Genomic DNA, 13785 nt, shown 5'->3' on the forward strand with positions numbered 1-13785 from the left:
CATACTATTCAGTCAGCAATTTGTATTGGAGCTCAACCTATGTCAATACACATAGATCACCTCATTAAAAAAAATCAAAGTAAAAACAACAACAACAACAAAAACTGCCTCACAGATTTCCACTGAATGACTTTAGATTTTAATTCTTCATTGATGAAAATTTTGGTGGTTTACAATATTTTGCTGCCACAAAACATGCTACAGTGACTATCTTTGAATTGAATAGGTTCAGAGGAGTGAATTATAAGATTGAAAAATACAGATTTCAAATTTAGCAGATGCTGCCATATCACTCTCCCAAAATATTGTTTCACTTTAGGTTTCATCAATGAAATATCAGAGCCTTAGGTGTATGTCCAGACCTGGCCCATGTGCTTCCTTCTGAATTAATACTTGAAGTCTTGGTTACCACTAGGACGGTCCAAGTCCTGTCCTTGCCCCTCCTAGAATCTGGGTGGAGAAACTGAGTTGGGAAGGATGCTCACACAGGAAGAGCATGCTGTCCCCACCAGCCAGGCAATCATTAAGGTAACACAACCCTCAGTAAAGCAAAAGGCTACCCAGGAGAGAGTGGGTTTCCTATCACCAGAAGTATCCAAGTGGAGGTTAAGTATCAACAAATAAATTCATTCTGTGCCAGGTCTTGGGCTTGGTGTCTTGTCCCAGAAATGAGTCAGCCTCCGTCCCTGCCCTCTCAGAACTTGATACTCATAGAGAAAATAGACAAGTAAACAGTGACAATTGAGTCTACCAAGTATTGAGTTGGACTTCCTTTTCTGAAAATATCTGAATTTCCTGCTTGTAACACATGGAAATGCTGGAAATAAAAACAAATATTTTTAAATGCACAACTCCATCTGCAACAACTTGGACTTTAACAGACATTTGGGGAACAAAATCTTGGGCTTACATAAAGTTTAAGAGTTGGAACTAAGATCTTTGGTGAGTCTAGGAGCTTTGAAGGGCTAAGATTTGAGATCTTGGCAGAATGCCTTGTGACCCTCCCAGAACAGGAGAGGACAGGAGGCATGTCAGGCAGGGAGAGCATCTCCCATTTGCCTCCCATCTCCCCTGGGAGGCTGACATGACAGAGTTTTAGTGCTTCCCAGGTTTTCTGCTCCACCCTATTCAGGATGCAGCTGGAGAATATGCAAGTTTTAGCTGCAGTCTAGAATTAACTCTTTGGTAGCCTGGCAACCTGTATTGCAATTGTACGGTGCTTTTGGGTTTCTGCCATTTTTTTTGGTGTGTGGGGCAGGATCACAAGGACATAACAAACTGTTTACATTGAAAGGTGGCTTATTGCATCTTTTTAACGCAAACCAGTCAAGCTTAGCCTTGTCTTTTATGCATAAGCTTGAGGAATGGCTGCTAGCTGCTCCTGGGGTGAGGTGCTTCCAAACTCAAAACCAGCAGAAAAGATTAAGCCCATTTCTCTAAATGGCTTAGTCCAAAATCCTGCAATTGAATTTTATTGGCCCCGATGGACCCAATTTGAGTTATATGCTCATCCCTCAATCAAGCACGATCACTGGGGGTTTGGTATACATTTGTTTAGTTTCAGTTATTTTTTTTTTTAAAGAGAGAGAGAGAGAGGAGAGAAAGAGAGATAAAGAGAGAGAGAGAGAGAGAAAGAGAGAGAGAGAGAGAGAATTTTTTAAATATTTATTTTTCAGTGGACACAACATCTTTGTTTGTATGTGGTGCTGAGGCAAGTGCGCTACCGCTTGAGCCACATCCCCAGCCCTAGTTTCAGTTATTTAGGGCCCATTCCTGGAATGAGGTTGAGGTCAACCCCACTCAAATCATGTGGCTAGGATTTTGTTTGGAAAGGAGAAAGGAGAATGAATACAAGGAATCAATAAAGTCCACTATACCTGTCTTTTTTTCCCAGAGGAGTGTATATATATTTGAGGTTAGGTCATGAGGGGCTTAGATACATACTTATGGAGAGTATAGTTCCTGGGAAGGGAGAGGGGCTCAGAGAGAAGAGATTGGGGGTTGGAGTGCCAATTTTACAGTCTTTGGGTTTTAGGCCTACCTTAGGTCTTGGTCTGGTTTTCCTAACAGGATGGCTTTTGCAATTGTGGGCATTTGTGGGTAGGGGACAGGAAGGAAATTGATAGAGCTGGGGACACTGGGTCCCACAAATCTGTCCTCAGGACATTATGCAAGTCCTGATTCCTGGTTCCTTTTGGGCCCTTATAATACCTAGGTGGAGGGTTGAGGCGGCAGCTGGTTGTGGGTCTCCCAGTGGGCCTCACCAGTAGGAAGGGACTGAACATTTGACTAGATCAGGCCCTTCCTACTTTTTCAATCTCAAGGATTTTTTAATGATCTTTTCTTACATTCTACTATCTTATACACACACCCCAATCTGAGTTTCTGTTTGTTTTAAAATTTTATTACAGTTTGCTTGCTAGTGAAAAAATCTGCAGGTACCATAGATCAAGCCATTGCTGTGTCTTTAATCCTCCTTTTTGCCTTTATAGCAACACTGTCTTTGTTTCACTTACTCTCTCTCTCCCTCCTTCCTCCCTCTCTCTATCTGTCTCTCTCCCTTCCTCTCTTAACTCTCTCTTTCTTCCCTCCCTCTCTTTCTTTTGAGATGGGATCTGACTATGTTGCCCAGAATGGCCTTAAACTCCTGGATTCAAGTGATCCTCCTGCCTCAGTCTCCTGAGTAATTAGGATTACAGGTTTGCCATTGCACTCAGCTTATTCTTGTGTTTCTTGGTGTTGATTTTCTCAGGTTCTATCCTTTTCATCCAAACCATATCTGGCAAGTTTAGGTTTGAGTTGGTTTCTGGAAATAAACATAATTTAAAGAGCTGTACATTTTATCAAAGCTTGTTTTGCCACCACCAAAGTAGGTTTAAATCTAACGACCACTCTAACCACCCTGCTTCTGTCTCCTATCTGTCCCCACCTTCCCAGCTGGGCCCTCAGACCAAACCAGGCATCTTGTTCATGGAAGGTATGTGGCTTGGTCTCACTGTCTTTCCCCACTGCTCCGGACCTCTGAGTACACTATCAAAACAACAACAAACCTGAAGACAAAGCTAATTTCCAGTGTGTTCTTATAAATATTGATTAGTCTTTCTTAAATTTCTAGCTAGATTCTATTGCCTTCCAAGAATAAAGGTATATGGTCATATATGATTTTAAGCCTAGTTTGTATCTTAGTCTTGTTCTTCTAAAGGATGGCTTTTGCTATGGTTGGAATGTCATGAACTTCCTCACCTAGCTATTTATTTATGTCATTCACAATGTTGGCTAGTCACCAGGCAGCCTAGGGGAAAAAAAAAGCCTCCATTTGTGTTTAAAGATTTTATATACTCATCAGTCTGAAATTTTTGCTTTAACTTGCTGTCTTTCAAATTTTTATTAATGAAAGTCACAGAGAAGGGCTGTGACTTTCCCAATCTTTTCAATCCCTAACACCTCAAAAGCAAAATAAAAATCTAAGTTATGATCATGTTCCAATTCTACTTAGAACCTTTCAGTGGACTTCCCATTGATTTTAGAATAAGAATTCAACTTAGTATCATGATTTATAAAGTTCATCTGGCTCCTGCCTAGTTTCTTCTTACCTCTTGCTCACATCACTAAAATGACATTGGCCTCTCACTGCAAGCTCCTCCTCATACATACACTGCCAACTCTTTTTTTGTGGGGGGGGGTACTGGGGATTGAACTCAGAGGCACTTGACCACTGAGCCACATCTCCAGCCCTATTTTGTATTTTATTTAGAGACAGGGTCTCACTGAGTTGCTTAGTGCCTCGCTTTTGTGGAGGCTGGCTTTTAACTCGTGATCTTCCTGCCTCAGTCTCCCAAACTGCTGGAATTATAGGTGTGCACAAACCATGCCAGGTTCATTGCCAACTCTTTATGTCAATAACTACTTCTCATCTCTTAGGCCTCAGGTTAAATATTACCTCCTTAAACAGGCTTTCCTTGACCACCTAATCTATAGGAAGTCTTCATTATACTTGTTCCTAGTCTGTTGCCTGCATAGGTCTAATAACAAACTCTAATAATTTGATTTGTCTGCTTACTTCTATTTAGTGTGACTCACTGCTAGACTATTAACTCTAATATGGGAGGAGCTGTGTATCTCTTCCTTACCACCATTACTGTGTTTGCCTGAGGCAGGAGGATTGAGAGTTTAAGGCCAGCCCCAGTAATTTAGCCCTGTCTCAAAATAAAAAATAAAAAGCGCTGAGGATTTGGCTCAGTAGTTAAGCACCCATGGGTTTAATCCCCAGTACCAAAAGAAAAAAAATTGCCTTCACTGAATTGACTGCCCAGTTGCCTTTGAAGTATGTCATCTTGAGGCAAGCATGGTATATTTACCATCTAATTTCTTATTATAGATCACTTTCTCTTGTCACCCTACACACAGGTCAAAAGGCAGGTACAGGACCTAATCTCAATCAATCTTATGCTTTCTCTTTTCTTTTCTTCTTCTTCTTTTTTTTTTTTTTTGTAGTAATGATGATTGAACTTAGGAGTATTTTACCACTGAACTACATACTTATCCCTTTTTATTTTGAGATAGGTTCCTGCTAAATTGCTCCAAGTTGCCTTGAACTTGTGATCCTCCTGCCTCAACCTCTTGAGTAGTGGAGATTACAGGTGTGCATCACATTGCTTGGCAATCTCATGCTCTTTCCAAGAACACTGACTCTTTTATTTTTTGTATTGAGGATTCAACTCAGGGGCACTCGACCACTGAACCATATCCCTAGCCCGATTTTGTATTTTATTTAGAGATAGGATTTCACTGAGTTGCTTAGCGCCTTGCTTTTGCTGAGGTTGGCTTTGAACTCGGGATCCTCCTGTCTCAGCCTCCTGAGTCACTGGGATTACAGGCATGTGCCACCACGCCTGGCTGAACATTGACTCTCGAATAGCATGATGCAAGTGCATTAAAACTGGTTGAAGTTCACTCATTCTGGTGGTGGAATGATTAACCTGATAGGTGGTCTCTAACCAGGCCCTGACTATTCAAATCTGGTTCCCCAATCTTCTCTTGACCCTGTGAGCTCCCTAATAGCCTTCTAGTTAACTGCTCTTATGTTAAAAACAGCCAGAATCAGTTTGGTGTTTGGAATCAATGAAATATACTGGATAAGACCGTTCATAGCTTAGCATAGAATCTGGAAGTTGGTACTCTGGTACTCAATGAATAGTTAAGAAAAAACTACCCCAGTCCCAGGTGTGTGGCTTACTTAATATCTCAGAGTCTCTATTTCTTCTTCTTTAGATAACCTACAAATCACCTGGGATCTTTGGTTTCTCAGGAGAGAATTACCTTGCTTGCTCTCTCTCCTTTCTAATCTCTACCCTCCATCCTCAACTAAAACAAAACAATCCAACCCATGGGGCTGGGGATGTGGCTCAAGGGGTAACACACTCGCCTAGCATACCTGAGGCACTGGGTTCGATTCTCAGCACCTCATTGAAACAAAATGAAGATATTGTGTTCACCTAAAACTAAAAAATTAATATTTTTAAAAAATCCAACCCAACTCAAATTCCTTTCATTTTCTCAGGCAGGGCAACTTAACCACAATATATGGAGTTTACCTACAGATCCTGGTTCTGGCACTGGCTATGTGATCTTAGATAAATTACTAAAACTCTTTGTTCCTCTGTTTTCTCATGTGCATGTAGTGATAGGGAAATAATAATTAATAGTACCTATAATAGTCCATGTATATGTGAAGCACTTAACATAGTACTTAACACATTGTAAAAACTCAATACTTGCTATCTCTCTCTTTTTTTTTTTTTTTTGCCAGTAGGGGTAGGTACCGGGGATTGAACTCAGGGGCACTTGACCACTGAGCCACATCCCTATCCCTATTTTGTATTTTATTTAGAGAAAGGGTCTCACTGAGTTGCTTAGTGCCTCACAGTTGCTGAGGCTGGCTTTGAACTTGCAGTCCTCCTGTCTTAGCCTCCTGAGCTGCTGGAATTACAGGTGTGTGCCACCATGCCCAATACTTGCTATCTTATTACTATATTCATCTTTTTGTTGCTTAAGCTACAGAATACCTATATCTTCAGGGTCATGTTTTTCAAGATATGGCTTCTGAATCACTAACATCAGAATTACCTAGAGATTCAACAGATGAATGGATAAAGAAAATGTGGTATATATACACAATAGAATATTACTCAGCCTTCAAGAATGAAATTATGGCATTTGGCAATAAATGGACGGAGCTACAGAATATTAAACTAAGTGAAATAAGCCAATTCAAAGAACCAAAGGCCGAATGTTTTCTCTGATATGTGGATGCTAATTCACAATAAGGCCGGGGTGGGGGGGAGTCTAGGGAAGAATAGAGGTATTTGGATTACACAGAGAGGGAAGGATAGAGAATGAATTGAACATTATTAACCTATGTGCATATATGATTACATGACTGGTGTAATTCTACATCACGTACAACCAGAAGAATGAGAAGTTATAGTCCATTTATGTATGATGTGTCAAAATGCATTCACTGTCATGTATAACTAATTAGAAAAAATTAAAAAAAAAGAATTACCTGGAAAGATAAAGAAAGAAGTTTTCTGGGAATAGTCATAGTCTCTAGGACAGAAAAAGGAAGTTTACATTTAAAAATACATCTCCTGAGCTAGAGATGGTAGCACACACTTGTAATCCCAGGTACTAGAGAGTCTAAGGCAAGAGGATTCCAAGTTCTTTGGCAGTTTAGGGAAACATTATCTAAACAAACAAACAAACAAACAAACACGGGCTGGGGTTGTGGCTCAGTGGTAGAGCACTTGCCTCACATATGTGAGACACTGGGTTCGATTCTCAGTACCACATATAAATAAATGAATAAAATAAAGGTCCATCAACAACTAAAAATATATTTTAAAAAAACCCAAACAAACAAAAAACAGAGGGAAGGAAAAGGGGAAATTAAATAGAAACAAGGAACAACAAACCCATTTCCAGCTAAGCACAGTGGCACTTTCCTATAGACTCAGCTACTTGGGAGGCTGGGCTGGAAGATCACTGGAATCCAGGAGTTCTATGGTTAACATAATAAGACCCCTTCTCAAAATAAAAATGACAACAACAACAATACATCTGCCAAGTGATTCTGATGCTATTTTTAAAAAATGATATTGAGGATACACAATCATAAAATTTTATACACATCATAAAATTCACAAATTTAAGGTGTATAATTCAATGTTTGTTTTTTTAAAAATATTTATTTATTTATTTATTTATTTATTTTAGTTTTCGGCAGACACAACATCTTTGTTTGTATGTGGCGCTGAGGATTGAATCTGGGCTGCACGCATGCCAGGCGAGCGCGCTACCGCTTGAGCCACATCCCCAGCCCATAATTCAATGTTTTTGAGTATATTCACTGAAAAAGTCAACCATCCAGATCTAATTTTAAAATACATTCAGCAGTTCAAAAAGAAACTCTGGGCCAGGCATGGTGACCTATTCCTGTAATCCCAGTGGCTCAGGAGGCTAAGACAGGAGGATTGCAGGTTCAAAGCCAGCTTCAGCAATTTAGAGGACCTAAGTAACTTAGCGAGACCTGTCTGGAAATAAAAAATAAAAGGACTGGGGATGTGGCTCAGTGGTTAAGTGCTTCTGGGTTCAAGCCTCAGTACCTAAAAAAAAACAAATAACCCCTCTGTAACCAGTAGCAGTCATTTCCCATTTTCTATTCCCCTAACCGCCTCCAGCCTTAGGCAATCACTAATCTATTTTCTCTTCTATAGATCTGTCTATTCTGTACATTTTACATAAATGAAATCATGTAATTAGTGGTGTGTGGCTTATTTCACTTAGCATCATGTTTTCAAATTTCATGCATGTTGTAGCATGTATCAGTACTTCATTATTTTTTATTGTTTAATTATGACCATTGTATAAATATTGTTTATCTGTTCATGAGCAAAAACAATGGACATTTGGTTTATTTGTACTTCTTGGCTTTATAAATAAGCTATCAACATTTATGTTAACGTTTTAATTTTTCTCAGATATGTAGTGAGTACTTGAATTGCTGGAACATGTGACAATGCTGTTTAAGTTTTTTTTTTTTTTTTTTTTTTTTTTTTTTGGGAGGGAGGAGGTGGCAATGCCGGGGATTGAACCAAAGGCTTCATGTATGTTAGGTGAGTGCTGTATCATTGAACCACATCCCCAGCTCTATGTTTAACAATTTTTATAGAACTTTTTGTAGTTGTAGATGGACAGAATGAATGCCTTTATTTTATTTTTTTATATGGTGCTTAGGATCGAACTCAATGCCTCACACATGCTAGCAAGTGCTTTGCCACCAAGTGCTTTGCCACTGAGCTACAGCCCCAGCCCCTATGTTTAACATTTTAAGGGACTGCGAAACCATTTCCAAAGGAATTATAGTACTTTATGTCCTACATGCAGTGTAAGAGGATTCCAATTTCTCCACTTCCTTGTTATCATATTATTATTTATTATACCTATCATAGAGAGTATGAAGTGATATTTTGTGGTTTTGATTTGCATTTTGCCACTTTTCAATGATGTTGAACATCTTTTCATGTATTTTTAATTTTTAGTTGTAGATGGACATACCTTTATTTTATTCATTTATTTTTATGTGGTGTTGAGGATTGAACCCAGGGCCTCACATGTGCTAGGCAAGTGCTCTACCACTGAGCTACAGCCCCAGTCCTTCTTCTCTGTGTTTATGGGTCATTTGTTTATTTTGTTTGCTGATGGGTCTATTCATAGAATCCTTTGCTCATTTGGGTATTTGTCTTTTTACAACTGAGTTGTCAGAGTTCTTTATATATTTGAATAAGTCCTAATATATAATTTGCAGATATTGTTTCCCATTCTGTGTGCACTCTTATTTTTTGGTATTGTCCTTTGGAGCCCAAGTTTTCAATTTTGATGAAGTTCCAATTTATTTATTTCTTCATTTTTTGCCTGTACATTTAGTGTTGTATCTAAGGAACCATTGCCTATTTCAGAGTTATTAAGATTTACTTGTTTTTTTTTCAATATTTGTTTTTTAGTTGTAGTTGAACACAATACCTTTATTTTATTTATTCATTTTTATGTGGTGCTGAGGATCTAACCCAGGGCCTCGCACATGCTAGGCAAGCATTCTCCCACTGAACCACAACCCCAGCCCCAAGATTTACTTGTTTTCTTGTATGAGTTTTATAATTTAACTCTTACATTTAGGTCTCATTTTTTTTTTTTCTTAGAGAGAGTGAGAGAGGAGAGAGAGAGAGAGAGAGAGAGAGAGAGAGAGAGAGAGAGAGAGAGAGAGAGAGAGAGAGAGAGAGAATTTTTAATATTTATTTAGTTCTCGGCGGACACAACATCTTTGTTGGTATGTGGTGCTGAGGATCGAACCCGGGCCGCACGCATGCCAGGCGAGCGCGCTACCGCTTGAGCCACATCCCCAGCCCTAGGTCTTTTTTAAAAGGTCTCATATTTTTAAAATATTGAGATACAACACACTCATATTTGGGAACCGCTGGCTTGATGGACATTCTGTGTACACTTAAGACTGGGAGGGGCTGGGGATGTGGCTCAAGCGGTAGCGTGCTCGCCTGGCATGCGTGCGGTCCGGGTTCGATCCTCAGCACCACATACCAACAAAGATGTTGTGTCCGCCGAAAACTAAAAAATAAATATTAAAAAAATTCTGTCTAAAAAAAAAAAGACTGGGAACTGGTGGTTTGGGTCTCACCTTCCACCTGCAATGGCCAATCACTGTTTTTCCCAGAGATAATACTACAAGAATTTTTAAGCCATCTGTTAGGATGATCTAATGTATATGGAGCCCTGGGTATGTGCTAAGCATTTTACATTGCATAATCTTGTTCTATCTTCCCTTTGAGGATGGTGTTTTAATCACTTCTGCTTTTCATGATGTAATACATATATCTTCCCCTTTTAAGTAAAAAGGATACCAACATTTACATCTTTAGGAAGGAATGTGTACAGATTAAATAAATTTATGTGCATTAAGAGTACAGTATAGCTGATATGGTGGCGCACACCTGTAATCCCAGTATCTAGGGAGGCCGAGGCAGGAGGATTGCAAATTTGAGACCAATCTCAGCAAATTAGCCAGGACTTAAGCAACTTAATGAGTCTTTATCTCAAAATAGAAAATGAAATGGTTAAGGGATATGGTTCATTGTTTGAGTGCTGCTGGGTTCAATTGGGGGGGGGGGAAGGAAAAAAAAACTGTGGTATGCTTGGCACTTTCTGAGCAAGGGCTCAAATAGTAGTTATATACATATATATTCCTTCATAATTCCCTCCCCCAAAGGGGGCCTTTTTCAGTGGTTCAGAAAGTTACAGCCCTGGGGTCAATTTTTTCCTTCTCCTAGTATCCTGCTTCCCTACTTTCTCTCTCTTCATTCATGGCTTGTATTTTACTTTGTTATTATTTTTTTAATATTTTATTTTAGTTGTAGTTGGACACAATACCTTTATTTTATTTTTATATAGTGCTGAGGATCGAACCCAGAGTCTGGCACGCGCTAGATGAGCGCTCTATAACCGAGCCACAACTCCAGCCCCTTATTTGTTATTCTTAAGATTCTCATATCTTTCAACTACTCCCCAAGCTCCATAAAGGCAGGAGTGCAAAATTTGTCACGATAATAATCTCCAACATCCAACATAAGGTTTGGAGAAACAAAGATATTTTAAAATGTATACCTGACCATAGTTATTCCCCATCATGCTTTGTTTCTTTTTTAAAATATATTTTTGTTTTTATTTGACACATAGTAATTTACATATTTATGAATTAGAATGACAACTCAATACATGTACCCAATGTTATGATCAAATGATGGCAAATGGCAAATCCATTACCTCAGACATTTATCATTTCTTTGTGTTAGAAACATTCAAAATTGTACTAGTTATTTTGAAATATTCAACCACAATTACCCAATGATGCAGTTTCATTTTCTTCACAGATCTGAAATTTCCTCACATACTTATTTAATATTAAGTATAAAGTTAATATTTAGGCACTTATCATAGCACTTTTCATACATTAATTAATGAAGTGGTAAGCTGTTGATGCTTATCAATGTGCTCTTCAAATCTCAAATCTCTGATTTGTAGTATTTGCTGATTTCTCTGGTGTAAACACTACCACCTGGAGGGATTTCAAACTAACAACCTGAAGTAACTCACCTGATTTGAGAAGAGTAATAGCACTTCACTATAGCACCCATACGGTAGTGTTAAGTAACCTCAAGAACATCAATGAGGTGGAGGTTTTCGCTCAGTGGTAGAGCTCTTGCCTTGCACGTGTGAGGTACTGGATTCGATACCCAGCACCACATATAAATAAATCAATAAAATAAAGTTTTCTGTCCATCTATAACTAAAATTTAAAAAAATATTGAAAAAGAACACGGATGAAAAAGTATATAGTAAAACTATTCTGAAGTAACAAGTTAAGACTATTTATTCCCTTGTTTTCAATGTAATTTAGTTTACTAAGTTTATACCATTTCATTTTCAATAATGGCTGTGTTTTAAAAAACAACTGGCAAAATTTCTAAACATTCTTCAGCCGTCTCTAGTGAGCCTGCAACCAGCAGAGTTTTCAGATGAGGGTTCTGAGGCAAAGAAAGGTTAAGCAACCGTTGAAGGTCGTGCAGGATGTTGTCCGCTACTATCAATACTACTACTCATACAGCGACTGGCCGATAGCTGGCATACAATAAGCAATTGCAGAATAAGTAAAATAAATTTTAACATTCTTGTAAAACAAAAAAAAGTAGATGTTTTAACATAAAACATACACACAAGGGTGAAATTAACATCTCTTCAAAACTTGTTCACAATCCCAGGACGGTAACTTTCCTTTTGGCCTGCGAAGTTTTACAATTCACCTGTGATCGTAGGGCGTCGGTCAAACACTAGCTCCAAATTTGATACGCCCCGCTGTCCGTCGTCCGGCCCTTCCCACCGCAGGGCTTCATGGGAGTCGTAGTTCCAAGGTCTGGAAGCTCCCGCAGCAGCAGCGGCGCGCTCCCAGTCGCGGAACTACAGACGGTGGTGCGCAGATCGCCAGGCTCTTCCGCCTCTCCTTTTCCTTCCCGCCTGCGCGCCCGCCCTAGATATCATGGCGGCTCCCTTGGCCCTGGTGCTGGTGGTGGCCGTGACTGTGCGGGCGGCCTTGTTCCGCTCCAGTCTGGCCGAGTTCATTTCCGAGCGGGTGGAGGTGGTATCCCCACTGAGCTCTTGGAAGAGAGGTGAGACCGCTGGCTCGAATGGGCGGCCAGACCCTGCCCGAGCTTATCACGGCCTCTGTGAATGGGAGGCGGGTGGGAAGTGGCCGCACGGTTCTCAGGAAATTGACCTGCTCAGGGGGTCTTTGGAGATGTGAGGGCGCTCCTGTGGAGCGGAGGGGATGTGCGGGAGGTGGTATAAGGTTTGGGCTCAAGAGGCTGGATCACTCTAGAGGTGGGTATCTGAGGGGGCGTGCCCTACTCGCTGTTCTGAGCCCAAGGACGTGATCCATAGAAGGGTTAGGATAAGAGAAGAGGATTCTGTGTGGAGCAGAATTTGTGAAGAGCGTCCGAGTTTGGAGCGGGATCACTAGTAGTGACCCAGTGTAGCGGAGGGGATGGGGGACCCGAATGAGGGGACCAGTCTCTTAGTGGGAAGAGCGTCTGTAGATGTCCTTAGCCGCCTCTGACCAGTCAAGGACCTTAGTGCAGTTTTTTCCTGCTGTTTCTTCTTATTTCTGTAAGTTATTCATCAAACTTTGTTTTATACTAGTGGCTACAAGGAGACTCAGAAATTGGGCTGAAGGAGCCACAGGCAAAGTGTTCATCCTGTGTCTTCCCATTTCTTTATTTAGTGTTCTAGCCTTGAATAAACTGCCCCTCCTTTTCCAATTTCCTGAGGATGGAGGATTTGCGTTGACTCTTGAAGGACGTAGGGTTTGCCAAAGATTAGAGAAAAGGAGTGTTCCAGGTAGCAGAATTTAAACAGAATCAAGAAATGTTCAAGGATGTGAAATGTCCAAAATGGGAAAGTAAGGAGGGGAAAGTAAGTAAGAAAGTAAGTAAGGTTGGGGCCAGAGTTTGATAATTAAAAAGGTAAAGATTTTTTTTTTTACTAAAGTAAAATAAACATACAGCATACAAATTATAAGTGTAGATAGAGCTCAGTGAATTTTTATGACCGTGTACAGCATGTAGCCAGCACTCCAGAATTCCCTTCCTTTCCTAGAATTTTATTTTTTTAAAATTTTTTTTCTTATATTTATTTTTAGGTGTAGATGGACACAACACAATGCCTTTATTTTTATGTGGTGCTGAGGATCGAACTGGTTCTCGCCAGTGCTAGGCAAGCGCTCTACCGCTGAGCCACAATCTCAGCCCCAATGCCTTTATTTTATTTGTTGATTTTTATGTGGTGCTGAGGATTGAACCCAGTGCCTCATGCAAGTGCTCTGCTGCTGAGCTACAGCCCCAGCCCTAGAATTTTAAGATATAGAGTTTTGATGTTACACCATAGACATTTTGGAATGGAGAATGGTAAAATGAATGAGTGTTTTAGGAATAGCATTGAAGTTCCTAAAAATACTTAGTATGTATCAAGGACTATGGTAAGCCTTTTATGTGCCTTTTCTCATTTAGTCTTCACAGTAATTCTATGGTGTAGATGGTATTATTTCCCCCATTTTACATATGAGGAAATTTGAAATTGAAACAAGTAATCTGCCTAAGTTTCCCAGTT

General features: G+C 39.8%; 1 protein-coding gene across 3 annotated transcripts in view; it reads left to right on the top strand.

Moving 5' to 3' along the window:
* The first annotated feature begins 12124 nt into the window (after positions 1-12124).
* PIGU (phosphatidylinositol glycan anchor biosynthesis class U) overlaps positions 12125-13785 on the top strand; it is a 93966-nt gene continuing 92305 nt past the window's right edge. Inside the window, exon 1 of one of the 3 annotated variants that reach the window (XM_081292479.1) lies at positions 12125-12290. In XM_081292479.1, the coding sequence (XP_081148605.1) occupies positions 12161-12290 (130 nt within the window). In that variant the 5' untranslated portion in view covers positions 12125-12160. The remainder of the gene's footprint in view (positions 12291-13785) is intronic. The other 2 variants (XM_081292478.1, XM_081292480.1) reach the window with 2 other exon arrangements.

Source organism: Spermophilus citellus (genome assembly GCF_964194105.1).
Source record: "Spermophilus citellus genome assembly, chromosome: 4".
NCBI lineage: Eukaryota > Metazoa > Chordata > Mammalia > Rodentia > Sciuridae > Spermophilus > Spermophilus citellus.